Source organism: Oncorhynchus clarkii, chromosome 13 (genome assembly GCF_045791955.1).
Source record: "Oncorhynchus clarkii lewisi isolate Uvic-CL-2024 chromosome 13, UVic_Ocla_1.0, whole genome shotgun sequence".
Taxonomy (NCBI): domain Eukaryota; kingdom Metazoa; phylum Chordata; class Actinopteri; order Salmoniformes; family Salmonidae; genus Oncorhynchus; species Oncorhynchus clarkii.
Window position 1 is genome coordinate 22310127 of NC_092159.1, and position 26290 is coordinate 22336416.

Consider the following 26290-nt stretch of genomic DNA (forward strand, 5'->3'; position numbering starts at 1 on the left):
TCCCGCCCTTGTTTTGTGCGGGATTGTTTTGGTTTCATGTATTTTCGTGCATACGTATTGTGTTATTTGCTCCGATATATTTAATCCTGTGTTGGATTATTTCACCCTGTATTTAGGGTTGACCGTGTTTGGTTCCGGAGAATAAACTATCGACTCACTGCACCTGCTCTCTGCGCCTGATTCCACCCACCTTGTTAATACGTGTCAAGAAAGTTATTTGTTTCTGGACATTTTGAGCCTGTAATCGAACCCACAAATGCTGATGCTACAGATACTCAACTAGTCTAAAGAAAGTTGTATTGCATCTTTAATCAGCACAGCAGTTTTCAGCTGTGCTAACATAATTGCAAAAGGGTTTTCTAATGATCAATTAGCCTTTTAAAATTATAAGCTTGGATTAGCTAACACAACGTGCCATTGGAACACAAGAGTGATGGTTGCTGATAATGGGCTTCTGTATGCCTATGTAGATATTTCATTAAATATAAGAAGTTTCCAGCTACAATAGTCATTTACAACATTAACAATGTCTACACTGTATTTCTCATCACTTAGATTTTATTTTAAATGGACAAAAATGTGTTTTTCTTTCAAAAACAAGGACATTTCTAAGTGACCTCAAACTTTTGAACAGTACTGTAGATAAAACGTATCAGTGCTCATCGGCCATTGGACATAAACATTACACAACAAGTTGGAAATCGGAAATTCAACGATGAGTGGTTTGGAAGGAATCAGTAACGGTGGCTAACTGCAAGCATTGCAAAGCAATCACTAGTTTGTAATTCAGTGGAGTGGCTGTGTGGTCCCAAATCTGGGATTAAGGGTGTCTTTTCCAAGTTTAAAATGATAAACATTCAACATTGGCCATGCTGTCAATGAAGCGTGATTTGTGTCACGCTCAAAACAACTGTTAACTCAGAACTGTGATATCTTGACTTCAGTGAGTTCAAGACAACTGGGAATTCCAGAAATAATGACTGGGAAATATGTTTTGAATGGTCATCCAACTTGGAATTGTAAGTCTGGCCTTTTTCTAGAGTTACGACCTGAAGATCAATGATTCAACTGAGTTCCCAGTTGTCTTAAAAGCACCATAAATTCAGAGAATGCCAGACTTTGATGACAAAATTGGCCCACGAAGGTCCGCCGTGCCACCTTCCTGTTCAAGTGAGCACAGCACAACAAGGTGAGTCCAAAAATGTATTGTATGCCGCTGCATAAATTATGTAATATGCCAGGGAGATATGTATACTGTAGCTAAGAAAGAAATACTAAGTGTATGTTGTGTAGTAAGCTGTTAGTAGCCCATGTGCCTCACCCTAATAATTTGGTCTATTTACCCCTCTTAATTGTGCCTACTGTTCTAACTTGGTAGTGCACATGTGGCCTATAACCTGTTTTAGAGAAATATAATCATTTCATCTTGCAAGAGTTTTCATTGTCTGCTTTCATGACCCATTTATTTATCCTACAGTTCTGACTTGGTGTACAGGGAGAACACTAAGAACAGCCCATTTTCTGAATTCTGTAGCTGTACATTTCAAAAGTGCTAAACAAATAGTTATATTGACTACGTCCGTCCTAGCTCGCTCATTAATGTCTTCATTGAAATTAGGGATTGCCTCTTATCTGCTTTGTTGTCCCCTTATGCCATAGTTTGTACATCTCAATTGTCATTAGAAACCACATTTGTTTAAGCAAGTCAGCCATATCTGCTATGTTATTTTAAAGGCAGTAAATGATGCTGAATGAACTGTTTCGCTGCCAGAAAAGGCTCCGCTGATAGCCAGGTGTAGCAATTGGTAAAATGTTGGGACAGCTGTATGTAGGCCTTAACATTTTTTGGGCATCGTTTGTCACCGTTATCATGCAATTAATGTATTGTTTAGTGTTGTGTTGTGTAGTGGCTTTGATGGCATGCATTCCACAGTTTTTTGCCCCACCCAGATTTACATGCTGAAATCGCCGCTGATTGTTAGAACTCAAATACTTTGCATTCTTGCTCACATTCTTTGCAATCGGTACAATGTCAACAGTAATGATTTATTTGCTTGTTGCCATCTTTATAATAACACAGTAAGCCTCTTCTGACCTGGATTGACATTTTTTTTTTAAATTAATTAATGGCTCTGCCCTAATCCACTTGTTGTTTGATTTGGCAGGCTATTGATCATGGTGTGACCCTCTATTTGTATTGTCTTCCAACACAACCTTTGAATACAGTTCGAATACGTTGAATACAGAAAAACACTTTACTGTTTTCTCTGCGACAGTTATTTAGATAGGCCCATTGAGTTAGCGCTGTTTGATATCTATGGATAGGTCAGCTTGCGCACATTGACCTCCATCACTGCATCACTTACTTGATGTGTGACACCTGTCATGCAGTAAGTACTCCATTGTATTCCGTAAATATCTCATATAGCCTATTGTTCATGTACTGGACAGAGGTGTGCAGAGACGGATGACCCCTAGACTAAATGCCAGATGTAAGGGCTTAACTGACACACCCCCAGGCCTCCTTGGCACAGTCCTGGGATTCTGGATGCCTGTAGACTTGAAAAGGCCAATCCCATTTTAAATCAAGCAGAGGATTCCACTTAAATCCCTACTGACTTCCCATTTTGGATTAGGCATAGGATTTTCTTCTGAAAGGTCCGGGGTATTTCCCATTCTGATTCAGGCACAGTTCGTCTTAAGCCTGTTGGGCTCGCCAATAGACTCAGGCAGTGGAACTAAGCAGCCTTGAACGTTTACTCTGGTGGTGGACCGTGCAGGTATTTTTAGAAGCGGTGGCAGTCACACTATTATGATGTATCATTCCTGAGGTATTCGTTGGACATGCCTTGAGTAATACTGTTAACGACGTGTATATTTAAGCGGAGCCTTCAAAAGTTACACCCGGCAAAAGACATTCATGAGATTTTTTCAGTTGACAGAAACTTCCGCAGTTTCTGACTCGGTCGGTTGACCTGTAGCTATGGTTGTGTGGTGGACCTGGAAAACAGTACTGAGATTATGTTTTTCTTAGCCTTTGATGACCCAGACATATTGATTGAAACAACCCGTTTAGAAGTGCACCCTCGGTTCTTGTGCAATCAGTATGGCCTACACTTAGCACAGTATACACTTTCCCTTGAACTCAGTATCTACCGTGTGGTGGAATATATTTGGTACATGATCTAACATACATGAACCGTTTAACTACATGCCATGCAGGACGTTTAGAGGGGGAAAGAATCAGGCGAGAGATCAGATGCTACACGTTTATAATTTCATTGGATCTAATACAATGTATACAATTCTCTCATAGAGTAAACATTTCTAAGGTAACCAAATCATTATTCTGTAACAAGCACACATTCTTGCTGCGTTTTCTTCAATGTTGGTAAAGCATGGCCCTGTTCTGGACCCCACATACAAGATCTCGCCATGTTTAAACCCAGTATATAGTTAGGCTACACATGCTAAAGTTACCTTGAATCTTTTTACAGTAGAATTAACAGGTAAAGTCCAAGGCAAACAGGAATATCCCTCAGAAATACAAAATACAGTAGAGCAAAAGTTAGAGATCAAGTAATATAGTGTAGGTATACACCGTTGAATGTAAATTAAACACTGAAGGTCTTGGATCCAAAAGGAAAACCAGGACCATTGACTTGAAACATAGCACTACTTTACCTAGAGATAATATCTACAGTAGCACAGAAATGGAATGTTCTAGGATATTACTTTGTTTTACCTTTTATATAACCAGGCAAGTCAGTAAAGAACAAATTTGTATTTACAATGACAGCCTACTTGTAAAGATAAGGCTTATGTATGGTGTTTTTTCATTCAGTACATGACAAGGGAATATCAACATTTAATGTACACAAAGCACTCCTATAGTTTTTGGGGTTTCACGCCTCAAAATACTCTTCCTTGTAACTTCTTTGGAGAAGCCTTTCATTGCTCATGTTACTTCATTGTGTTTTGAAATGCAATCAACTTATCAACTACAGTATATCCTCCTTCCTTAATACCATTTCCTATGTCTTTCTAGTTGGGAATGACATCAGTCGCTTTGTTGAAGTTATGTGGGATTTATGGTTTAGAACAAGGAATTTTTACAATGAAAATATGACCAGCTTTTGGAATATGGGCTTTTCATTTGGGAGCTGCTGAGGTGGAACTCTGCTCTTAGGTATTCTAGGGGAATAGTGGATGTCATGGTGGAATGTGGCAGAAAGTAAGAGCATCCTGTTTCACCGAATAGCCTCAGAGAGCCAAAAATATGTTTTAGGGACTTGTCAATTGAGAAAAAGCTAATATGAACTATTAGTGATCATCGAGAGGCTCAGTTTCAAGGTTAATGACCCAGGAAGCAGGCAAAACTGGACGTCGGTTCCACCAGCCCACTGGGGATGTTTGTTTGTCGGTCAAAGTTTTGGTCAAATGTAGGCTAAGTAAATGTCTACAGGTTAGTAATTAGTTCAGAAGATAAGTCATTGACTGAGGGACTACTAAGTAGACTACAACACTATTACCATGCAATATCCCCATAGACCCTTTGGATAACTTTGGCAGTTTTTTTTATTATTTTATATTATTTTATTTTTTACAAGGAAGCAAGTTACAGATACAGTACAGTTGGCTAAGTCCGCAATAATTATCTTTGGCCCGGCTCATGTCAGGTCATGTCACACATCGACCCAAATGTCTTTGATATTGTGATTCTGAATGGTAATGTAGCACAGCGGGTTTTCTATCTACTTTGTCCCCAGGCAGGGAGGTGTGAATGTTCAATGTTGCCTAATGAAATTAGATGTTTCTGTCCCAGGATGTACTACCCCATGGCAGCAATCACAGCACAACCGTGTTGAAGGGCATTGCTATGTTGGGCTTAGTTGGACTTGCTACAGTATGTGCTCTGCTGCTCTGGATAACAGCCAGAGGAAAGACCTTGAATTACTTCTAGGCTCCTCTGTCAAACCAGAGGGGTATGAGAGAGAGAGAGAGTGAATGGTAAAAGCTGTGTGCCTTACGGACACAATGTGGCTTTTTGTGAGAGCAAATCAGTTGCGACACAAATGTAGCTGGAACTCCCAAGCTCTCTGTCACTCACACCGTCTCTGCTCCCTCTCCCTCTAGTCGATCTGCTCACATCTCTGCTGACAAAAAGAGCTGCCTATCATTTGTAGGAGTCCGTTTTTAGACAACCTGTCCTGCACTCTTCTTTCAGTTCTTGAAAGAGAGGAAGCAGGACAACTGCTGCCCACGTCCGTCTGGTTTACCCCCTCGGCACTGTCCCCTCGCCTCGCTCTACAGGAAGCTAACTGTGCCAGTGTACTGTTAACACCAATAATGAATGTCCCGGCGAGATGAATCCTCCCTGGAGTCAATTAGTAACCAAACTCTCTCAGGGGGATTAAGTGCACTATCCATTTCTAGAAATGACAAACGACCGACCTTGCTGATCAGACTGTCCTGTGTTCAAGGGCCGTCTTCTCTCCTATACTCCCTGTGGTCCACAGGTTAAGCCTGAGTCGGTCAATCAACCAATCACATCATAGATCATAGCCCGAGGGAACCCATCACCGATCTTTTCCACCCGTTTGCAATACAGTACAATCAAATCGCTGTAGGGATGTTAACAGTCTTGTCCATGTAGTGTATGTGGAAGGTATGTAGGAGTATGATGCACTAGGGAGTTTGTCCACATAATAACACAAATGAATGATTCCTTGGCTCGTATACTGCTTCATCGATGACGTCGAACCTGATAACTGGCTCTGCCAGAGTAAAAGTCAAGGGTGTTCACTTATACTGGAGGGAGTCCATGTATGACCAGGATGCTATCTCTCAGTGAGGATTCCAATGCTATTATATAGACGTCTGGCGTTTCTTCGAACGTTTCAGCCAGCTAGCCATTACAGAGGCTGTCTAGAGCGTGTTTTTTTTTTCATCATTGCAGCCATAAAGTCCTCTTCCCTTCTAGCCGCGAGAAGTTGTCACGAGCCACACGTGCTACAATCATGCAAAGTCACACTACAATAGTCCATGAAACAGTCAGGCGGGTTAACTACAGTAATGCTCCCACTGAGATCTGTGTATTTACTTGTATGTTTTATTTCATCAATGCAGTATAAAAACTTGGAGATATTTGTGTGACAACTAGACAGTATTTGTGGTCAGTCACACATCTAGGCTATTCTAAGATCGCCCCCCTCATCTGGGAGTTTGTATCTCTGTCTCCTTCTAAAAACAATCCCCCAAAAAGCACAGGAGAAGAAGAAAAAAAAACACTTTTTTTGGGGGGGGGCACAATGAGTGTATAGCACCACTATAAACAACACAATACTGCCAACATGCAGTCTTTTGGTTGGAAAGAAATCCTGTATATAGAAGCATATTCATACAAACATGAGAGCAGCAGCACTGGCGTCTTAGTACTTCAGCCCCAGCTGGAGAAACAAGATTATCCTATCAGCAGTGTACAGAGTCCTGAGCCCAGCTATGATGCCAGTCCCCCTGGACAAATAAGCCAGAGAGAGAGAGAGCTTCCAGTCAGAGAATGGGGGGGAGCGGAGAGGAGGGAGAGAAGGGGGGGGGGGGGGGGGGGGGGGGGGGGGGGGATAACGGTAAAGCACATCTATTCTATTCTGGGCTCCTCTCAGAGGTACAGTTTATTCTTTCAAAAGTAATCTCTCTTTTCACTTCATGTCTCCAAGTGTTGTGAAAAGCTGCGGCTTATCATCAATTGGTAATTCTCTCTCTCTCTCTCTCTCTCTCTCATACACACTCCCAATAGTCATTATTTTCCACAGCTGCTGCTGAATGGTCGATGGTGAGTCATGTTAGGACACTTAACTCATGCGTAAAGATGTTCTGTTTTTTGTTTCAAAGATGCTAAGAGATGGAAATCAGAGTTCAACTAGACTACACTAAACCAACGTTGTCCTGTTTTGAGAAGAATGATTACAACACTTTTATTCGGGAGTCTGTTGTTTGCCACCTGTCATTTAAAGCAAGAGCATCTGCCTAACTTCACATAAACGTAAAATACACACATGTGCTCAAAAAGATGCATACAGACATACTCTCACACACGAAAACAAACAATAGTAAAATAGCAAAATTCTATGGTTTCCTTTTATCTTTTTCATATCAAGCAAGTACCGTTAGCCTCACGTGAAGTGAGGCTTTAGGGTTAAGTCCTTTCCTTCCATAGTTGTAACTAAACAGCACCAGTAGAATTTGGCTGGCCCTAAGCCCTAGCCCTGGCCCCCAGGGGCCCAGCCAGTCCCCTCCTCACTCTCTCATGGTTGCAGTCATTAGCTGGTGGCAGTCCAGTTCCCCCCGCAGCTCCATGGGCCCTGGCAGCCTCATGCCTGTCTTCTGGTCGACACACCAGCACTTTCCTCGCTGCCCGTCACGTGCTGGCTGGCACTGTAGACACAAGAAACAAGACAGGTGTCAGTCACAAGCCAAATGGCATTTGTTGCACGATAGGCATATGATACAAATAAAATCAGATCAATGGCATAAGGTAGGGGCCTCCAAATACATTCAGCAATGTAATTTTTCCTTGAGCGGATGGTCGCGGGCTGGAACATAGTTATAAATCATTTGTACACTGCAAATTGGCCGCAACAATCTCAAACAGATATATTTCATTTCAAACCTTGTTTACATTGTGATACGATCACATATGTCTCTCTATTTATGCATGGGAATACTTGGGAACAGATTTCCTAAATTAAAATCACTTTGAGCTGATTTCCTGGTGATTCTATAGTATTTTATGTCCACCAACAAAATATATATTTTTGGTTCAGAAAACTGCAGGTACTCTGGCATAAGCTGTTGTAGTTTCTTCATAGCACTTAAGTTCCCTTGTAGCTGGATTACTTAACGGTGAAACGCCACGTCCGTTTGTGATATTACAACAACAAAGAAGTTACTGCAAACAGCAAACACTTTTTGTCATCCTCGGACATCATTGCAAGCAACGAAAGAAGAGCGCAATATGTACTGCAATATTTTTTTTTACCATGCCGCACGACTCTCTTCAGCTCCGGAAACAAAAACAAAAACAATAACAACAGTGGTAGGGCGGTCAGTGGCGATGTTTCCACCCTACTGCGGATTCCATCTTTAAGGTACCTTCAAATTCAAACCTGAGGTACCTTCAAATTCAAACCTGAGGTACCTTCACATTCAAACCTGAGGTACCTTCAAATTCAAACCTGAGGTACCTTCAAATTCAAACCACTGTTATATTTGACATTGTTCCCTTTGTTAATCACTTTCTCTCAAGCCCCTCAATCTCACCAGTGTGAATGTGGATCAATTGAATAGAATCTCAAAGTTGTATGAATCACAACCACTGAGTGATACATATCTGTATGTAGCCTGGGGTGGTTTTGAAACACCCCATCAGCCTGGCTCAACTTTCCTATTGAGATTCCTCCTGTGCAATGAAAAGGTGCCAGATGACCTCTCATAACCTTAGTTATACTCACAAAGGGTGCCGTGAAGCTCTACCACAATGCAGTTATAGTTCAACAGTGAACAGATGCCTTTTACACACTATAAAGAGCAGACAAGGGTACATTAACTGTGTTACACAATCAAGCCTGAGCCCAGACTCTGATGCCCTTGGCAGGGTAAGACTTTTACCACTGACTGACTCTGCTACGCCTGTTGCTTCGTAGCGTATTCTGCTCTACAGAGCAACGAGCCTTATCGAGCTCCATGTTCTCGGATTCTTCCCCGTCTTATCTACAAAGCCGCCCATTTCAGACATAGCGGAGAAATAATTGCTTTTCGAAAAGCTAATGACATCTATCACTGTAGTGAAGCGATTACTGTCAACCCTTTTAGGTTAACCACTGTGTCGTGTTGTACGTGCACGGTTCAGCACGGTTTTTCTTTGGTAAATGTTTGCTTGTCTGTAGATGTGGAGTCTTGGCAGGAGAAAATGCTCACAGAAAACAATGCTGTTACAGGGCCATTGTGGTGTTTTGGCTAATAGAGCCGTGACAATGTTAGAGGGGTTTGTTTGCGTGGTGTGTTCTTATGCGCCTGTCTGATACCAGATCGAGTGAATGATAAAGACCTTCTACACAGACTACCTGGATAAATGTCTGCATCCAAAATGGCACGATATTCCTTGTAGTGGTCTACTTTTTTGGCCGTGGCCAATAGGGCTCTGGTTAAAAAATAGTGCATAAATGGCATAAATAAGGTGCCATTTCATAGTATGTCGGAGTACTTCCTGAATAGTGCATAATATAGATGCCATTGGGATAAGGACTCCTTGTCAGTCGACAAACCTGCTTGGCATGGAAGTCTCCGTTCTTGTCACAGTTGGGTATGGGGATACTGTAGAGATCCTCATGGGTGCGACTGTTGGACACCAGTCGGTCCAGCGCTCTCTGCAGCTCAGCACGACATGGAGCCTGAGGACGACCAGTGGAATTAGTCGGAAATCTGTTCAGCGATCATTCCACTCCTTGCCACTCCTGTTATGTTAATCTTTGGCATATGACGCGGAGAATAAGGAGTGGAATGTTAGCTAAACAGACTGGTATCCAGGCTAGTGCGGCCCATGTAGATGTTTGGGCATGTACGCCCATGTATGCTTATATACGTCCATGTAGGTATCTGGAAATGGCAAAGAGTTTTATACGACCCTTTGTTGTTGATTTCAGTGAACACATGGGTTTACGTTTCATGAGATGACCATTGAATGATGAGGGCTGAAAATAGCGAATAGGTTACATGCCGTTTGTAACCCAACTGCTAAACTCATGGATTTGGATCTGTAAAATAGTAATTGAAAACACCTGTTAGACCTGTGTCGGTCTAGTAACAAGACTGAACTGGACTCTAGTTGAAAGCTATGGGGTGACATTCTTTTTTATATCCAGCACCTGCTCAAATACTTTAAATGTGCGTATGTAATGTTTTCCTACACGTAACCTTTAGCTGTAGTCTTTTCCTATACGGAGGTGAACGGTGGTTGGTGCGCTCACCAGGGCAGCCTTTGGGTCCTCCCTGGCGTTGTTGCTTCTCTGATTAGTGGATTTGGCGGGGTGGCGGGCCAGGGTCTTCTGGATGCAGCGCTTGTCCTGGGGACTGCAGCGGATGTTGCTGTTGTTGGGGTGCTCAGGGATGGTCTCATCGTGCCTGTCCATCGCTGTGGGACACAACAGTTAACACTGAGTCGCAACACTACAAGTCACCAACATTTTAATGAAGCCTTTATTTATCCCGTAAGTCCCATCAATGTCAATAGACCTTCTTTTTTTTTTTACCAGGGAAACCTCTAGAGCTACAACCTACACAACACATGAAAGACTCGCAATCCCAACCCGTACAAGGCCGCAACTCATACAGTGGAGAGAACAAGTATTTGATACACTGACGATTTTGCAGGTTTCCCTACTTACAAAGCATGTAGAGGTCTGTAATTTTTTTTATCATAGGTACACTTTAACTGTGAGAGACAGAATCTAAAACAAAAATCCAGAAAATCACATTGTATGATTTTTATGTAATTAATTTGCATTTTATTGCATGACATAAGTATTTGATCACCTACCAACCAGTAAGAATTCCGGCTCTCACAGACCTGTTCGTTTTTCTTTAAGAAGCCCTCCTGTTCTCCACTCATTACCTGTATTAACTGCACCTGTTTGAACTCGTTACCTGTATGAAAGACACCTGTCCACACACTCAATCAATCAGACTCCAACCTCTCCACAATGGCCAAGACCAGAGAGCTGTCTAAGGACATCAGGGATACAATTGTAGACCTGCACAATGCTAGGATGGGCTACAGGACAATAGGCAAGCAGCTTGGTGAGAAGGCAACAACTGTTGGTGCAATTATTAGAAAATGGAAGAAGTTCAAGATGACGGTCAATCACCCTCGGTCTGGGGCTCCATGCAAGATCTCACCTCGTGGGGCATCAATGATCATGAGGAAGGTGAGGGATCAGCCCAGAACTACACGGCAGGACCTGGTCAATGACCTGAAGAGAGCTGGGACCACAGTCTCAAAGAAAACCATTAGTAACACACTACGCCGTCATGGATTAAAATCCTGCAGCGCACGCAAGGTCCCCCTGCTCAAGCCAGCGCATGTCCAGGCCCGTCTGAAGTTTGCCAATGACCATCTGGATGATCCAGATGAGGAATGGGAGAAGGTCATGTGGTCTGATGAGACATAAATTGGGATTTTTGGTCTAAACTCCACTCGCCGTGTTTGGAGGAAGAAGAAGGATGAGTACAACCCCAAGAACAGCATCCCAACCGTGAAACATAGAGGTGGAAACATCATTCTTTGGGGATGCTTTTCTGCAAAAGGGGCAGGACGACTGCACCGTATTGAGGGGAGGATGGATGGGGCCATGTATCGCGAGATCTTGGCCAACAACCTCCTTCCCTCAGTAAGAGCATTGAAGATGGGTCATGGCTGGGTCTTCCAGCATGACAACGACCCAAAACACACAGCCAGGGCAACTAAGTAGTGGCTCCGTAAGAAGCATCTCAGGTCCTGGAGTGGCCTAGCCAGTCTCCAGACCTGAACCCAATAGAAAATATTTGAAGGGAGCTGAAAGTCCGTATTGCCCAGCGACAGCCCCGAAACCTGAAGGATCTGGAGAAGGTCTGTATGGAGGAGTGGGCCAAAATCCCTGCTCCAGTGTGTGCAAACCTGGTGAAGAACTACAGGAAACGTATGATCTCTGTAATTGCAAACAAAGGTTTCTGTACGAAATATTAAGTTCTGCTTTTCTGATGTATCAAATACTTATGTCATGCAATAAAATTAATTACTTAAAAATCATACAATGTGATTTTCTGGATTGTTGTTTTAGATTCCGTCTCTCATAGTTGAAGTGTACCTATGATAAAAATGACAGACCTCTACATGCTTTCTAAGTAGGAAAACTTGCAAAATTGGCAGTGTATTAAATACTTGTTCTCCCCACTGTATATGTCACAGCACAAGAGTTGAAACAATAGACCATGCCATTTTTGACGAGTTTCTCTGTCAATTACACCTTCTCTCAGAGGCTTTTCGCAATTTGTTGATTGCATGAAAATGTATAATTTCGTGTACCTAATTTACAGTATATCACTGATCTGACCCAACGCAAATGTTGTCATACCAACAGAGAGATATCTTTCCATAAATATGTGTGTGTGACCAATAACATTTGATTTGATTTGATGAAAACACCATGGTGAATTGTAGGCTAAGAACCAGGCTTAGCATCAAGGACAAACAGTGGTGTTCCCACTCAGAGGGGTACAATACAGTAAATGACCCCCCCCCCCTCTCCTCACTGCCTGCCTACCCATTGTGGCCTGTGCCACATTTACCTTGCAATAATTCTCCAGTTCTATGGCCCTGCAGGCAGCCAGCTGTTTCCTCAGGAAACTGCCCCCACCCCACTTCCATCTCCCCTACAGCAAAAAAAAAAACCTCACTGTGCCAGATGGAGATTGGAAGAGGGTATTTTGCAGTGTCACAAGGTGCCGGTGGGCAAACGTATGGAGTGTGGAGAGCTTTACAGCTGTTTTGTTCTGGCTTGACTGTTCACCTGTGGCCTTTGCAGGGTTGGTTGGTAACTCAAACACATTTTTCCCCCACCAACTGTTCTTTGCTGTTCTGCTTGTGACCTTTCATGGGTTGGCACTGCAACCATAGCACCCAGAGCCTGGGCTTTTGTGCTTCCTTGAGCTTTGTCTGTCAGATCACTGGAAAGATCAAAGCACGAATGGCGTCTCACATCAGTGTGGCATTAATACCAGTTGCTTCTGGGAACCTACTTTCTGTCAGGGTCAGATCTTCTGCATTGCTCTCTCTGACCTTTCCACATTTACCAAGGGAATTCACTCTGTAATTAGGATTAAATAGCAATTAGCTATCAACAGGTTTAGTTGTGAAGTTATTTTTGTTATTGAACAATGGATAGACTAGCCTACTCATGAGGTAAGGTGGCCTTTGGCTGTTTCAGACTCGGGGTAAGGGGTTTTGCCATTAGCTATTCTAGTCACATTTCAGGAATGACAGGAGAGGTTTACATTTCTATACCGTACCTCTCTACATGAGGTTGAGGTGAGGGAGTTGATCTATAGTTGACAGGCTGTGTTCTGCCGACCGGTGGGTTTGTATGTTTCTGTTGGCCTTACTCATCTGCACTTTCCGCCAGACCCAGCAGGACTGTTTTCCCGTCTCCCTATAAATCGTTCTTTCCCTCTTTTGCCATTTAGCCAGTTTGCCGAATCCGTGCTCCTTCGGAGTGCCATTTCATACAAGCCCAACGTTATTTAAAAGTGGGTCAGGGGGTGCCATGTCCTGTTTGCTGCCACCGCTGTTCTCCGGGCAGGAAGCTGCTGCTTCGGGAGGATTGTGTCAACATCTCCGTTTCAAACACAGGCAGGCTGAGGCACAAGGCAGACTGCTGTGATGAATAATAGAAAGGACGGGGGGGGACGCACTCCGGGGGGGACGCACTCCGGGGGGGACGCACTCCGGGGGGGAAAAAAATCCAAGTAATAATCTTCTTTAATACAAATGGATCATGTTAAACAAACAGGAGGAAGAAAAGCCAGGGCCAGAACCATTTCGGCTAGATTCCTTTGTCAAGAGCGAAGGCGAAGAACACAAGCATGGACAGTGTGCAGTGTTCACTCGCATCCAACCCCAGCCACAGGTGGATAGCCAAGATAAAGAAAGACTCGGTTTTACGACTGTTCTGATAAAGGTTCTATCATTTCCATCTGTTTTTGACAGCGTTTAAAAAAACAAAGGCCGTGAACATGTAGAGTTCATGTGGGGTTCAAGAGCTGCTGGATCCCTCGAACCGCCGGCATCTACCGTCGTATCGTTGAATTAATGCAGACTTGTCTGCCACCGACCCAGTTGCAAACCATTTTTCGGCCATTTGCTCTGACTTGACCTTCCTCCGGTGAGGTGTTTGCCAGGGAATGTCGGCGGTGTGTTCCCCCACTCCCAGCCCACCGGAGGTTCAGAGGGTGGCATCAATCCACTGTTCCAGTTGCAGCTGTCACTGGGAGTCTGGACGGAGCATGTGAACTAGTCTCACCACTGTCCCGGGGGACATGTCTGGCTCCGTAGGCTGGGCTTCGTTACGCTACATAGCATTATAGCACGTCAGCTAGCAAGACGCTTATCGTCGGCCGTCATTGCATCAGTGGAAATCTGGGTGAGGAGACAGTGGGCGTTTGGCACGCTTGAATGTAACTAGTGCACGTGTGACACAGTTTGTCGCCCACTGCATATCTTATGTCAAGTCATTGCTCTTTATGTCAGCTGGCAATAGCAAGAATGTGTACAATGTGTTGAACTAAAGTGTTACCCTCCACCTTTTGGGGGGGTATTTTAAGCTTATTGGTCCATAGTGCTTTGTGTGGCATATTTCTGTACTGTAAAACAATGCAGGTGGACATTATTACAATAAAAAGGGATGTGCTCAAAACTACCCTTCGCCTTTTTTCCCCCCTTCAACTTTCATTTGACCTCTCTGCTTCATAAAGCAGCCGTGAATCGAGGTAGGTACCCCACAAAAGTGGGCCAAAATGATTTACCCATGAAATAAGAACTGAACCATAATTACTGGTTGGTTTGGGTGGTTTTTGCTCGTGTACAGTAAGGACATCCCACAGAACAGGATCACGCACCAAAACACAACAACATAAAACATTACAGCAACACACCACCCGTGCCAACAGTAACACTGTTCGTAGTGATTAAGCACATTTTGATTGCAGTACATTTGAGTCTCTGGATCATTAGATAGATAAGTGAGTCATTGAATTTATACGTGAAATGTTTAGTGTGCAAACTGTGCGTCGATACATAACAACGGGCTTAACTCAGAATGAACGAACGACTGTTCAAACAATGCACCATGGGCTGAGTCCCCTGCCAGATGTTCCCCTGCCAGATGTTTGTGATATACGTGTTTACATGGGATGTTTCCAAACAAAGCATGATGGGAGCGGTTGCTGTTTATTACGTTCACACATGAACTCAGACATTTTACGAGGGACTTTGATCTCACTGGGCTCCGAGGATTAGGCGTATTTGAATTTGACGACCAGCTAGCGAGCGCTCATCATCGCTCTGTGTCGTTACTCGACGTCCGTTGGTTTGTTTGTGCATCTGTGTCTCTACAGCTCTGACACCAGGGGGAGGGGGGGGGGGGGTCTTAAATCCATGGCTCCATGGAGGGATCAATTAGCCAATCACATTTACTGAGTTCTGCTGCAGAAAGCCCAGCTGTACAAATGGGATAAATACCCAAAGAAAGCAAATAATAAGGACCTAAACACACCCTCGGGGACATCTGCAATTGGTTTGCCCTATTCCCCAACATATCCTCATTGGCCACAGAGAAATGATTGTATCAGTTCCATAATTCCAGTGAGCACACAGACAAGTGTTTTCCTCACATCGTAAGAAGAACAGGAGTTGTGGATGGTTGACAAGAACAGATGGCTGACTAGACTAGTGCCACTGATCAGGCCTGCCTAAATGCAGATTCATACTGTACATCAGACACATGTGGCTCCTGTCAGCTTACCACCAGCGTGAACGGCATTCGCAACACCTTATGTCAGTAATGACATTCCCATTGACACCTGTATCTGCTTGTAAGTACTACACATTTCCGAGTTTAAAAGGTTTGCGGAGCATTTTGAATACGACACCAAAAGAGACCCCGTCGGAATGTTTGAATGGATTCCAAGCCCTCATAATGATTTCTAAGAATCAGGATTGCGAGAGAGTTTCCAAGAATCGGTTATTAGGGAACTGCATGAGATTTGCAGGACATGATAAGATGCAAAATGTACTCCACAGTACTTACAGTTGCTATGGAAATTGAGTTTACGAATACTGCAGCTTTGAACTTGAAGGAATGTAACAGAAGGCATAGAGTAGATAGCATCTGGACAGCTATCCCTCAGATTTAAATGGTCTGTGCGTCTGGCTATGGAAATGGTAGGCTAGCTTTGGGAAAAGTTTATTGACAAAATGTGTGAACATTTTATATTCTGAGTATATGACCGTTTCATTGGGATGCTTTCTGGTACATGTGCTGTCAATTCAGGATCAGTTATACTCTTCCCCCTACGGTGTCCTTGTCTTTGGGAATCCGTTCCATAAAAATACAAATAAAAAAATTAAAAATCTATTTTTATCAGACATGCTCACTGTTGCTAGGTCTGGGGCAGTGCGGGAAGCGTCTCAAGGAGATGTACCCCTCGGTTTAATAATGGATAAACCCGGCAAAAGTGCCACAAAGGAACTCGTACACTTGTGGCTTGGGTTTTTCCTCATACTCCCTCTCTCTTCCTCTCTCTCTCTCCTGTTTCTTCCTGTCCGTCTGTGGGGGTTTCAGAGGCGCTGCACTGAAATGTTGATGTAAGACTTATTGAGTAGGGCTACGTTGGGGGGTACTTTGCTTCATGACAGGACTCGGGGGGGGGGGGGGGGGGGGTCAACCGAAGCTCAACCCTGGGATAGTAGGATTCCAGAACACTGAAAACAAAACAAAACATCCAAACATTTCGACGCCGTTTAGCATTTCATCAATCGCTGACACCCCCTAGCTTGCCGAGAGAGTTTACGAGAACTCCCAAACCGCTGAACCTTCGCACTTTAGCCCACTTCGGCGTCAGCGCCGCTCGTCTCCAACGGACAGCACAATGGCGTGGATGGCGAAGTCATTCAGTAAACAATGTTTAGGGAAAAACATTCAGCCAGATTAAGCAATTCAGAGGACGGTACGAAGCCAAAACCAAGACCGTCCACCTTTTTATCATGCACTAAACAGCTTTCCCCCTCTCTCTGATTCCGTTTAGTCACGCTATGTGCTGGCCTAACCTAGGCTGGCCTCGCACAGAGCAGAAGGCTCTCATTTCTGCTCTGGCAGCAAGCGTGCCGATGAGCTCATCCTAGCAGAGCTGGACGGTGGGCAATGCGCTCCGGGGGGGGGGGAGCAGCAACCCACCCAGGCCCAGGGGGAAACTGATGCAGTAGTGCTGGACGGTGGGCGATGCGCTCCGGGGCAGGGGGGGGGGAGCAGCAACTCACCCAGGCCCAGGGGGAAACTGATGCAGTAGTGCTGGAGACGCCTGGAGACTTGAGTCTCTGGAAGTGCATTCAAAATGGCACCCTATTCTTCCTAAAGCAGAGCACCACTTTTGACCAGAGAGCCCTGAGAAGAGTGTGCCATGTCAGACGCAGCCTGGAAGTTGAGGGCTGTTCAAGTCTGTCCAAAGTCTCGCCTTGCTGTGCTGCTTGGAACTGGGAGATAGTTCACCTTCATTACCGATAACCGCTGGAGGTCCCGGCAGCGGCGGTGCTGGTGAAAGAAGCGATGTTGGAACAATCAGTGTGGATGAAATCTGGAACAAATGAGTGAATGGCTTCGTAGGCGGTGCGTTTTTTTTTTTTAAACGATCGCTACCAAACTTCTTTGGCATAATAGAAATCGCCACCGTGAAAGACTGCCTACGAGTTCCCCCTGCTTTGGAAGGGGAGAGAGGAAGAATACAAAAAAAAAAGTCAGGAACAGTTTCATCTGCTGCCATCTGAAGAATACGATGGAACAGGAATAGCAGATAAGCCATACAGTATTAGATGTTCAAGTGGAACCAGACCTCTGCTGCTGCAGTAGGAAGAAGAATGTGACTACCGTGAGAGGAGAAAGACAGGGGTTGTATCAAGATGTCTGCAGAGGGAAGTGAACAAGACATCTCCAGTAAGAGGAGTCAGTCAGTCAGACATCTGCAGTGCCAGCGAAGAGGAGGAGGAGGAAGAGGAATGGGGGCCATGAAGAGAGTGAGAATGAATTACTGATTGCAGAGAGCTCTAATAGCCTGAGACTGGCCGCACTCCATTACAGAGTAATTTCATACAGGCAGACAGGCAGCTTTTATTACCTCCTCTTGTTAAACACACACACACACACCCACCCACACCCACCCATCCACACACACACACACACACACACACATACACACGGTTCCCTTTCAATACAACACACACACACTTATGACCACGTATTAACATGCTGAGATCAATAACAGGATACACACAGAGATGGACATACATTCACACATATGGTGCATACACCAACATATACTGCAGCTACATCAGTACACTCATGCATACACTCACAAATATATACAAATACACTTATAATGTATTCTCACACATTTACATTCAGTTCACGCTCACACAGACACTACATGACCAAGAGCATGTGGACACCTGCTCATTGGACATCTCATTTCAAAATAATGGGCATTAATATGGAGTTGGTCCCCCCTTTGCTGCTATAACAGCCTCCACTCTTCTGGAAAGGCTTTTCACTAGATGTTGGAACATTGCTGCAGGGACTTGCTTCCATTCAGCCACAAGAGCATTAGTGAGGTTGGGCACCGATGTTGGGCGATTAGGTCTGGCTCGCAGTCAGCATTCCAATTCATCCCAAAGGTGTTCGATGGGGTTGAGGTCAGGGCTCTGTGCAGGTCATTCAAGTTATTCCACACCAATCTCGGCAAAACATTTCTCTATGGACCTCACTTTGTGCAACAACGAGGCTGAGCCGTTGTTGCTCCTAGACATTTTCACTTCCCAATAACAGCACTTACAGTTGACATGGGCAGCTCTAGCAGGCCAGAAATGTGACAAACTGACTTGTTGGAAAGGTGGCATCTCATGACGTGCCCTGTTGAAAGCCACTGAGCTCTTCAGTAAGGCCATCTACTGCCAATGTTTGTCTATGGAGATTGCATGGCTGCGTGCTCGATTTTATACCCCCGTCAGCAACGGGTGTGAATGAAATAGCCAAATCCACTCATCTGAATGGATGACATACCTTTGTATATATATAGTGTACGTACACACACACACACACACACACACATATACACAGAACACACATGCAAAAACACATGCATACATATACAAACCCACACACTGAGCACGGAAATTTGATCACGCTTGTCGCATCCGATGTGAGTAAGACCTTTAAACAGGTCAACATTAACAAGGCCGCAGGGCCAGATGGATTACCAGGACGTGTACTCCGAGCATGCGCTGACCAACTGGCAAGTGTCTTCACTAACATTTTCAACCTCTCCCTGTCTGAGTCTGTAATACCAACATATTTCAAGCAGACCAAGAACACTAAGGTAACCTGCCTAAATGACTACCAACCCGTAGCACTCACGTCTGTAGCCATGAAGTGCTTTGAATGGCTTTCATGGCTCACATCAACACCATTATCCCAGAAACCATAGACCCACTCCAATTTGCATACCGCCCTAACAGATCCAAAGATTATGCAATCTCTATTGCACTCCACACTGCCCTTTCCCACCTGGACAAAAGGAACACCCATGTTAGAATGCTATTCATTGACTACAGCTTAGCGTTCAACACCATAGTGCCCTCAAAGCTCATCACTAAGCTAAGGATCCTGGGACTAAACATCTCCCTCTGCAACTGGATCCTGGACTTCCTGACGGGCCGCCCCCAGGTAGTAAGGGTAGGTAACAACACATCCGCCATGCTGATCCTCAACACAGGGGCCCCTCAGGGGTGCGTGCTCAGTCCCCTCCTGTACTCCCTGTTCACTCATGACTGCACGGCCAGGCACGACTCCAACACCATCATTAAGTTTGCCGATGACACAACAGTGGTAGTCCGGATCACCGACAACGACGAAACAGCCTATAGGGAGGAGGTCAAAGACCTGGACGTGTGGTGCCAGGACAACAACCTCTCCCTCAACGTGATCAAGACAAAGGAGATGATTGTTGACTACAGGAAAAGGAGGACTGATCACACACCCATTCTGGCTGTGGGGGAGCAGGTTGAGAGCTTCAAGTTCCTTGGTGTCCACATCACCAACAAACCAACATGGTCCAAGCACACCAAGACAGTCTTGAAGAGGGCACGACTAAACCTATTCCCCCTTAGGAGACTGAAAATATTTGGCATGGGTCCTCAGATCCTCAAAAGGTTCCACAGCTGCACCATCGAGAGCATGGTTGCGTCACTGCCTGGTACGGCAACTGCTCGGCCTCCGACCGCAAGGCACTACAGAGGGTCGTGCGTACAGCCCAGTACATCACTGTGGCCAAGCTTCCTGCCATCCAGGACCTCTATACCAGCCGGTGTCAGAGGAAGGCCCTAAAAATTGTCAAAGACTCCAGCCACCCTAGTTAGAGACTGTACTCTCTGCTACCGCATGGCAAGCTGTACCAGAGTGCCAATACTAGGTACAAGAGGCTTCTAAACAGCTTCTATCCCCAAGCCATAAGACTCCTGAACATCTAATCAAATGGCTACCCACACTATTTGCTTTGCCCCCCCCCCCCGTCTTTCACACTACTGCTACTCCCTGTTATTATCCATGCATAAGTCACTTTAATAACTCTATTATTATTTTACTGCTGCTCTTTAATTATTTGTTCTCATTCTCATTCTTATTGTTTTTATTTTATTTTTTTTTAAACTGCATTGTTGGTTAGGGCTTGTAAGTGGGCATTTCACTGATACCTTTTCTGCTATGTCTAAGGCAGAAGGTGCCCTTTTGCTGTGTACGGCCGGGTGCAAAACAGCGGGGGGACTGTGTGCTCTCAGGTCAGGCCATGCGTGAAGAGCTGGTGTGTGTGCTCTGGGCCGAGGCTTAGCGGAGATTAGAGCAAACAAGCAGCACATTGCCACACCCTCCCCAGCTCAGGTAAGAGCAGGGAGCAGGGAGAGAACACTCTGGCCCAGCCCCGGTACACTGGCCCACTTAACTGCATATGGTCCAACTGGACCGGCTAGGATCCAACACGAGAGAGGGAGAGAGAGGAAGAGAAAGTGTGAAGAGACCAACCAGTCTCCAGTGATTTTACAGCTACATCCTGTTGTATACAGAGTACTAACCTGGAAAACGACTGAGGCTATTGAGGTGGCGGTGTTCTCATGCACACATGTCCTAGTTCTGGGTAGGCGTGCCAGTGCACCACTAAGAGTGTTGCGCACAGTAGCCGAAAATACAATATGGAGAGTCGGACCACAACTGAAGAAAAGAAGGAGGGATAGCATAACGCATCACCCATTTTTAACAGAGGGTGACCCCCAGTGATGCCACCTGCACATACAGCCACATCAGTGGACAAGCGTTAAAGATACCGGTATCCCGCATCCACACCTTCCCTATTGTCTCACCTGAGTTCTCTTCCACATCCCTCTCGTCGGTGCACACTCCCTGGCCATGCATGAGCGAGTGGAGGGGCCTCTCCACGTTCCGTGGCGGATAGCAGCGGAGCCCCGTGCCGCAGCGGGGCGAGTAGACGCCGCAGTGCACCCCCTTGGCCAGGGCGCAGGTGGGGCAGCAGCCGCAGCCCGCCTCCCTCACCGTCTCTTCGCAGCTGCCATCAGGCAGCTGGCAGCTGGCCAGCCGCTCCTCGGAGCACACAGGGCAGCGGATGGCCTCCTCCGTCAGACACAGGGTCGCCAGCGAAAGGGCGCCCACCGCCCACAGGCCCCAGCAGGGCGGCGCTATAGCCGTACCGCCACCTCGCATCATGGCAGTCCCAAAGGCGTGATCTCAAATCTTTGCCCTCGATTTCTCTTGCACTTCCTGCAGTTTGTTTGTTAGTATTCCTTCTGTTTCTCTGCTCTCTCACCCACAACTGTTTGGTCTCTGCTTTAGTTTTGGAGGGTAAGGAATGGGAGGGAGGCGGTTGAAGGGTTTGGTCTTTGATATTGCCCGCTGGTTGGTGTTTCGGGTGGCAGGGGTTTTGGCAGGAGTTGGAACACAATGTCCCCGCTGTTTTACCTCGCTTTTTTTAAGGCTTGATTTCCTAGCCCTAGGATGTTTGGGAGGTTGGAAAAAGAATGCAGGTAGATCAAAGAATGCTAAATATCTAGTCCTTGCTCTCCCATGTGACGAAAGTCTTTAAGTCTTTGAGTCGCACAAAGTGGTTATTTGTTGGGAAGTAGAACAAATGTCCACTGGTCTATTTAGGTGAGTCTTTCTCCCTTTAAGAAGAATTCACACAGAGCCCGTGAAGCCTTTTATAGTGCAAAGAGAAAAGTCTGTGGTTTGCCAATGTCCAGGTGTAGGGAAGGGGCGTCAAGTTTTTAAAGTTGAGTAGCAATTTCCTCTTCCATATGGGGTGCAGTGCAATGGGTTGCTCCTGAGAATGGCTCTACACGAGTGGCTCTTCTTGGAATTTATACTGCTGGCCAATGGACACGCCTCCTTCTTCAGGGGGAGAGGAGCTGAAAGGCACAGGGAAGAAATGCCAGGCTAAAGCTCTCGCGCTCTCGCGCTCTCTCTCACTCTCTCTCACTCTCTCTCGCTCTCTTTTTCTCTTGCTGTCGCTCACTCATGCTCTCACACAGACACACACACATGCTCTCTCCCTCACGTTTTCTCCCTCAATCTTGAATGCTCGCACAGAATTGCAGGGAAGAAAGACTGAGCTGAACCACCCTCCACCCACACATGCACGCACGCACGCACGCACGCACACACACACACACACACACACACACACACACACACACACACACACACACACACACACACACACACTCTCTGTACCCACTCTCACTCTCTCTTTTCCTGTGTTGAATATTCACAGAACGAGTATCTCACTTTTTGTCCCCTTATAACACAGAATCACACCGACAAAATATGTAACTAAAGCCTTCCCCTCTCTCACATTTCAGACTCAAGAACTGGCAGCACCTTCACCCTAACACAATGACTATGAACACAAAAAATTGCTAACTCGCATCATTACAATAGCTTGCCGTGAACCACTAACCCCTACTCTCCCCTCTCTCTCTTTCTCATCCCCCCTCTCTCATTCTCTCTCTAAATACACACTAGCCTGAACATGAACTTGCACTCTGACACACAAACACACACAGAGAGAAAAACGTATCTGGAAAGCTATTATTCTCACTCGCAGTAAAAGGCATTCATACACACACAAAGGGGATAAAGGAACCCACTTCCATGCCATCTTAAACTCTCTTTCACAGACACACGCACACACACACCTCCAGCTAATGACAAAGCATTGTTGAAATAACAAAGCTTGGGCAACCTCATGTCCCTTTCCTGCACATGGCCGTGGTTAGCGTGGCCAGTGTGTGTGTGTTGTGTGAGAAGACGAGTCCATTAGGGACCAGCATCCCTCTTTTCCTCCCTCTGCATCTACCCTTTACTCACTCACTCTTCATTCAATTCAATTCAATTCAAGGGGCTTCATTGGCATGGGAAACATATGTTTACATTGCCGAAGCAAGTGAAAAAGATCATAAAAAACAAAAGTGAAATAAACTCACTCTCTCTCTCTCTCTCTCTCTGTCCCTTTCTCTCTCTCTCTCTCTCTCTCTCTCTGTCCCTTTCTCTCTCTCTCTCTCTCTCTCTCTCTCTGTCCCTTTCTCTCTCTCTCTCTCTCTGTCCCTTTCTCTCTCTCTCTCTCTCTCTCTCTCTCTGTCCCTTTCTCTCTCTCTCTCTCTCTCTCTCTCTCTGTCCCTTTCTCTCTCTCTCTCTCTCTCTCTCTCTCTGTCCCTTTCTCTCTCTCTCTCTCTCTCTCTCTCTCTGTCCCTTTCTCTCTCTCTCTCTCTCTCTCTCTCTCTCTCTCTCTGTCCCTTTCTCTCTCTCTCTCTCTCTCTCTGTCCCTTTCTCTCTCTCTCTCTCTCTCTCTCTCTGTCCCTTTCTCTCTCTCTCTCTCTCTCTGTCCCTTTCTCTCTCTCTCTCTCTCTCTCTCTCTGTCCCTTTCTCTCTCTCTCTCTCTCTCTCTCTCTCTGTCCCTTTCTCTCTCTCTCTCTCTCTCTCTCTCTGTCCCTTTCTCTCTCTCTCTCTCTCTCTCTCTCTGTCTCTCTCTCTCTCTGTCTCTCTCTCTCTCTCTCTCTGTCCCTTTCTCTCTCTCTCTCTCTCTCTCTCTCTCTCTGTCCCTCTCTCTGTCTCTCTCTCTCTCTCTGTCTCTCTGTCTCTCTCTCTGTCTCTCTCTCGCTCTCCAACGAGCTGTGCGGGTCAGCTATAAAAGGCCAATGAACAGTGCCCTCCACGTGGTAGGTCTTAAAGGCCTTAAAAAAAGCCTCCCCTCTCCCACAGAGGGCTTCGCCAGCTAACTTTGAATTACACCACTAGCTGGGAGTGTTTTGATTGTGGGTGTATGTTTGAAAATGAGAGAATGTAAATTAGTAGGCCGCCAGCGTGTGTGTTAGTGTCAGTGTCTTTTGTGTACGTGTGTGTATATGTGTGTGTCCAGGATCTTTCTCATTCACAACTATTTGGTTCCAAGGCTTTCAGAGGGCTGGAACGACGCCAATTCTATTTTATGTTCCTCTGCTTGTGTTTTACCATGGTAACCCAGCATGTATTGTAATGCCTTTGAGTCTTTTCCTTCCCTCTTTTTTTCATTCTTCAGACTGGTGGCCCACTGCCATAGGCTGGGCCATGGGCCGTGGGCCAAACCTCACTAGGCAGTGTATTACCACTCAGGTGGGGGGTACGTGTTATTAGCGATGAGATTCCTTCCTTCCCTCTCTCAATAAATGAGCAGAAAACGACAGGGGTATGCAGCAAATGTCTCAGCGTGCTGCAAGAAACCAACGTCTAGTCTGGCACAGTGAATGTAAGTATTTTGCATTTTGGACGACATCAGTAGTCCTCTTTGCTGATGTAGTGGGCCTCATTGATATTCAGTACAAATCCCCAAATGACCCATTATTGCTTTTTGGTAATACCTTTTGTAATTTATATCCAAGTCTATTGGTATAGGGGCCATTAAGTAATGAATAACTAACTATTACAATATTGGAACACGTACTGTAAATAGTACAATATAACCTTTCTTCAACTGTTTGCTTTTGGCATGTCAAATATCTTGTTCAAGGCATAACTGGAATAAGTAAATAAGCCTGTACTGTAACAGTGGTAGAGAAATCTACAGGTGTCATCAGTGGAGGCGTTTATTGGTCTCCCATCTCTCATGAAATAATAAGGCCAACTGTAGTGAGGTGTGTGTGTGTGTGTGTGTGTGTGTGTGTGTGTGTGTGTGTGTGTGTGTGTGTGTGTGTGTGTGTGTGTGTGTGTGTGTGTGTGTGTGTGTGTGTGTGTGAGAGAAAGAGAGCGAGAATGCTCCCTGGTCCCTCCGTGTGTGTGTGTGAGAGACAGGGATACAGCATTGGGTGCTGCCTGGGTCAGTTGGTGGTTAGTTAGCAATGAGGCTGGAAAAGGGGGTGAGTCAGTAACGTGCGGTCTGCTTCAGCCCTCGCAGCAAATTTCCCAGATACGATTGTGATTCTGTTAGTCAGTGTCCTACAATACACACACCTGATTGCTTGTCCCAAGCTGCAGTAAAGCACTTTTTGCTGCTCTGTATTAGTTCCAAAATGTCCAATGCCACAGCTCTAATGAGCACATATTCACACACACAGTATAGGCTATAGAAAGCGATGATCCCGTTATAACCAAAAGGTTACCTGTGGTAGACAGAACAAAAGGTTACCTGTGGTAGACAGAACAAAAGGTTACCTGTGGTAGACAGAACAAAAGGGTTACCTGTGGTAGACAGAACAAAAGGTTACCTGTGGTAGACAGAACAAAAGGTTACCTGTGGTAGACAGAACAAAAGGTTACCTGTGGTAGACAGAACAAAAGGTTACCTGTGGTAGACAGAACAAAAGGTTACCTGTGGTAGACAGAACAAAATGTTACCTGTGGTAGACAGAACAAAAGGTTACCTGTGGTAGACTGAACAAAAGGTTTCCTGTGGTAGACAGAACAAAAGGTTACCTGTGGTAAACAGAACAAAAGGTTACCTGTGGTAGACAGAACAAAAGGTTACCTGTGGTAGACAGAACAAAAGGCTGTTTGAGCCGGTAGACCACATGAATGCATCAATATCCATTACCCAAACAAACGTTTCTTCTGACAGCATTACCATGCTTGGTCATGGTCTATTCATGCAATCAGTGGATAGACTTACTGGCTAGTTATTAAATAATTGGCAGGGATACATGCACAAAAACACTTTAAATGGAAAGAGGAGGCAGTAGCAGTCTTTGGCCACAAGGTGGGTTACTTGTATATTATTCGGAGCCCGTCGTTGAACGTCTACTGTAATATCCTGTTTTGATCGATCGTAGTCATTCATATCATAATGATAAATCCATGCATACATGTATAACGCATATTCACCACTTCAACAGTTTCACTTCACC

The 26290-nt window shown here is 45.3% G+C and overlaps 1 protein-coding gene across 2 annotated transcripts; it reads right to left on the bottom strand.

The window, feature by feature from the left end:
• Positions 1–3294: 3294 nt before the first annotated feature.
• LOC139424622 (insulin-like growth factor-binding protein 4) lies at positions 3295–25614 on the bottom strand. 2 transcript variants are annotated; one of them, XM_071176636.1, is made up of 5 exons: positions 25401–25614; positions 21266–22324; positions 10026–10189; positions 9324–9449; positions 3295–7434 (listed from the first exon to the last, which is right to left on the bottom strand). In XM_071176636.1, exons 2-5 carry the CDS (start codon positions 21624–21626, stop codon positions 7297–7299), a joined length of 789 nt encoding a protein of 262 aa, XP_071032737.1. In that variant the 5' UTR covers positions 21627–22324; positions 25401–25614; the 3' UTR covers positions 3295–7296. The 2 variants fall into 2 exon arrangements, with proteins under 2 accessions (XP_071032737.1, XP_071032736.1); XM_071176635.1 differs by lacking the exon at positions 25401–25614 and having other exon boundaries at positions 21266–22343.
• Positions 25615–26290: the final 676 nt, after the last annotated feature.